The sequence below is a fragment of the Pinus tabuliformis genome, chromosome 5_1 (genome assembly GCF_031772625.1).
Source record: "Pinus tabuliformis cultivar Carrire ecotype Pingquan chromosome 5_1, CPIR1, whole genome shotgun sequence".
In the NCBI taxonomy this organism is placed as follows: domain Eukaryota; kingdom Viridiplantae; phylum Streptophyta; class Pinopsida; order Pinales; family Pinaceae; genus Pinus; species Pinus tabuliformis.
The window spans coordinates 640,066,431-640,070,269 of record NC_142305.1 but is presented as its reverse complement, the minus strand read 5'-3'; the positions used below and the strand labels follow the sequence as shown (position 1 = coordinate 640,070,269).

The 3,839-nt window shown below is 40.0% G+C and overlaps 1 protein-coding gene across 1 annotated transcript; it reads left to right on the top strand.

Annotated features, from left to right (window-relative positions):
• The first annotated feature begins 200 nt into the window (after nucleotides 1-200).
• On the top strand, nucleotides 201-2,441 carry LOC149166608 (uncharacterized). The gene is made up of 2 exons (XM_089430203.1): nucleotides 201-2,294; nucleotides 2,388-2,441. The coding sequence occupies exons 1-2, from the start codon at nucleotides 1,641-1,643 to the stop codon at nucleotides 2,439-2,441; spliced, it is 708 nt and encodes a 235-aa protein (XP_089286329.1). The 5' UTR covers nucleotides 201-1,640.
• The last annotated feature ends 1,398 nt before the right edge of the window (nucleotides 2,442-3,839 follow it).

Below are 3,839 nucleotides of genomic sequence, written 5' to 3'. Positions count from 1 at the left end.
TGCACTAGGAGCAGACAAGTACTTATCTTCACTAAAAACAATCAGTGATGTTGAAGTGTGAGTCTGCCAAAAAGGTACATTTATATTCTGTAATGTAAATACCATTTTATGTACCTTTCTATTTTTTGTTTTCTCTTGACATATCTATTTTTGTAAATATAAGAAGTATTTTTCAAATTTAAAAAAAAGAGAGATCATCCGTAATCTCTCCAATTGCCCTTCTAGAAAGATCATTTTGGACAGATCCTCGACATCAATAGTAGCATGTAATTCTCTGATAATCATTCTATTGGAAGAAAACAAACTCTTAGAATAGGCAAGGGTTCTCTACTCTGTCCATGTCCTTTGATCAGTATCCCAAAAACCATGCCACAGAAAAACACCCTTCTTGTTGAGTTCCCTTGGCTAAAATCTTGTGAGTTCTAATGCATTGTTATTGCATTCTCCAAAATCTAAATAGGATGGAAGGTGAGATCTGATCCCCTCCTATTGCCAATAAAGTCCCAGTAAATACACTTAGTCATGGGCTTCCAGGCTTCCCAAAGTTCAAACACTCTTGAGGACAAGAAATTCCTATATTCTGAAGTATTGAGGAGCACAAATGATTCCACATAGTGAAAAGTGACCCTAAATTTTGCTGATATGACTGCATTACATAGTCTCTGTGGATGAGTTAAGCTTTCCAAATGGGGCTCTCCAACAAGACTCCTTACTACCCACATTGTTGCCAGAATCTTCGATATCAATAAGCCCTTGTCAACCTTCTAGCTTTGGCATGATGCAGAGATGCGAAGAGAGACCCCATTATCTTCCATACTTAGCCTATAAGAATGCTCTTAAAATCTTCTCCAGCTTCAGAAATTGAGATTGGATTGGAAACCAGCAAGAAGCATAATACATGTGACCATCTTGCAGAATCTTGGAAGTGATGGTGAGCTTTCCAACAAAAGGAAGGTCCTTGTAATGCTAATGTAGAAGCTTAAGCTGCAACTTCCTCATGCACCATTCCCAAAATGAAAGCAGGAAAAGATGAATTCAATGGAAGAAATCAACTGGGCAATTGAAAAAATAATCAGAATGATGACCATAATGATAAAGCCCAGTTAATTTCAGACCCAGCAGAGGAGAATCCATTTCTGGTGCAAGAATTAGTTCCAGCTGTTGTCACATTGTCTACTTCCTAGTACCTGCATTCTTAGCGTCAATACGTATTCAGACAGTTGCAACACCAGTTTTTCTCTGATTTTTCCACAAAACCCAGTTAGTATTATGGTTTCCTTGACACCCACAATTTCCATAATTTCCACATCTGTTGGAACTGTCTCATCAGCCATGACTACATCTGATCTCTCAGAGGACTAATTATTTTTAACTATTCACAATCATGGGCTTTTTTGTTCTGAAGACAATGAGTTGAGTTCAGCAGTAAGTGGTGATAGCGTGCTTGGACCCAGACTGCAGCCCCTTTGGTCAGGGAAGCTGATGTCTCGATAATGTGACAGCAAGGTGAACTCTTACCTATCTTTCTACCCTTACAGGCCAAAACAGAGGGCCTTTTATTTGAGGAACAGTATGTTTGATATTTTTATGTAATTTTTAGCTTTCTCTACAATCTGCTTAATAACCTCTTATTTTATTTCATGTCAGATCCTGTGGGCGGTTGCCTCTATGGAAAACAAAATGGTTGCACAGTAAATCAGAAAGTCACTGAGGTAGACAATAAACTAAGGAGTGGGGATCAATTTCCAAATATCTCTTTTGAGTCTCAGAGTAATCCAGACAAATATGCTGCGGAGAAAGAGCTATATCTTGGTTCCCTCTGTGAAGTAAGGGACTCATCAAATCCATGGCAGTTTTGGATGATCATGTTGAAGAATGGGAACTTTGATACTAAATCTGAATTGTGTCCAGAGAATGGTAGAAAAGTCAGTCCGATCATTACAAGTAGGACCTTTCCGTGTTTTGGGAAAGGCTGCATGAATCAGCCTCTTGTGTACCACAACTGGACAAAGCCTCAAGAAAATGCAATTTATTCCTGTGATTCACAATCACCCAGTTTAAGGGGAAGCTTCTATGGCACTTATGATCTGAATGCAAGTCTAGGAGCTGACATTGATAATATTTCTTATTTTTCTGTTGTTTGGGAGAAGCAAGCTAGCACAGGCAGATGGATATTTTCCCATAAATTGAAAACGTCCAAGAAATATCCTTGGTTGATGCTGTATTTGCGTGCTGATGCCACCGAAGGATTTTCTGGGGGATATCATTACGACACTCGTGGGATGATGTTGAAGGTCTTTCCTGAGTCCTTATTTGTCTTACTGTTTAGTATTTAGGAAAATGCATTCAGCATACTTCATATGCTCACTTCAATATTTTTCGTTTAGTTGCCAGAGTCACCAAATTTCAAGGTAAGATTATTAGGATATTCCGACACATAGGATATAGTTAAGTTCAACTTGGTCTAGTATAGAGTTAGGTTAGAGTTAGGTAAAGTGTGTTTCTTTACCGTTGTACATTTTGTAACTTACAATCCGACGGTCACGATATGTAGTGATCCGACGGTTCACTCTCACCTCGGTATTACCGACACTTGATCCGTGGCTTGACACCCGATTGGTCCATGAGTTCTATTTAAAGCGCATGGAGGGTCATTGTTCGGGTAATCCGTGCATGAGAGAAGCTTATGTAAATTTTCATTCTTTGATTAATAAATTGCCTGTAGTACCCACGTTGGGACAGGCCGTGGACTGTTTCCCTCCTTGCACTCTGAGGGTTTTAACCACGTCAAAAATACTGGTGTATTGATTTGAGATCTGGTTGTGAGCGGTGTCCTTTTGGTATTCTTTTTGTGGAACTTACCCTGTAAATTCCTACATGGTATCAGAGCTATTTGAGGGCCGCGTCCGTTGGTGATCCAAATCTGAAGCCGGTAGAACTGCATGCGGCTGTCGTTTCCTAGATCTGCTGTTTCTGACTGCTTTCGGGCCGAGAGGACTGCTCTGTTGCGTTCGGAGCATCTGTTCCAGTGAGGAACCCCTTTCGTTTCACGCGAAAAGGTTTCCGGTAGCCCTAGCTGCGTCATTTTTCAGATCGGGAGGTATACAGTGTTTTTTTTTGCAGTTTACTGTTATTTTCTCTCTGCTTATTTCGGTCTCAGTTTATTTAGCCTTTTTTTTTAACCGGATCTATACCTTTCATTTCTGCGTATGCTCTTTGCCCTGCGACTCTGTGCGATCTGGGCAAATCAGAAACAGAAAGGAAGGATTTTTCTCATGCGTATGCTCTTTTCCCTGCACCTTAGTGTGATCTCGGAAAATCAGAAACATTGAGAAAAATATTAGTTTTTCGGCTAAAGCTAACTTTGAGATTTTTTTTTAATTTCTTCTAGTTTTTTGGCTAAAGCTAACTTCGAGCCGCAAGGTTCGTTTTTCTTTGCATATTCGTGTTGGGTTTTGTGTTTTGTAGGGAAAAAGAGCTTTCTCAAGGCAAGCACGCAAACCGAGCCCCCCCCCCCCCCCCCTCTCTCTCTCTCTCTCTCTCTCTCTCTCAAATTTTTTGTATAGATCAATTGTTCAAAGCTATTTTAAGAGAGTAGAGGTCTTGGGTTCAAGTCTCCATTTTGTGGGGGCGGATTTTTTCATTCCCGCACATTCGCGCACTTTGCCGGCAACTTCAACAATTTTTTTTCAAAAAGCCATAACTTCTTCATCCGGAAGCCTTTTTCAGAGCCGTTTTTTTTAAAACCGCCTATTTTTTCGAGATCTATCCATTGGAACACCTACTTTCAGCATCTTCAGCTTCAGTTTTTTTAAAAAAATGGAAAGTCCATGCCAAGT

What these genes read in the sequence shown, in the direction of transcription:
- LOC149166608 (XM_089430203.1), top strand. Translation starts at nt 1,641, where the DNA reads ATGTCAGATCCTGTGGGCGGTTGCCTCTATGGAAAACAAAATGGTTGC. An exon ending in CTCGTGGGATGATGTTGAAG is followed by an intron (nt 2,295 to 2,387) that starts GTCTTTCCTGAG and finishes TTTTTCGTTTAG; the next exon opens with TTGCCAGAGTCACCAAATTT.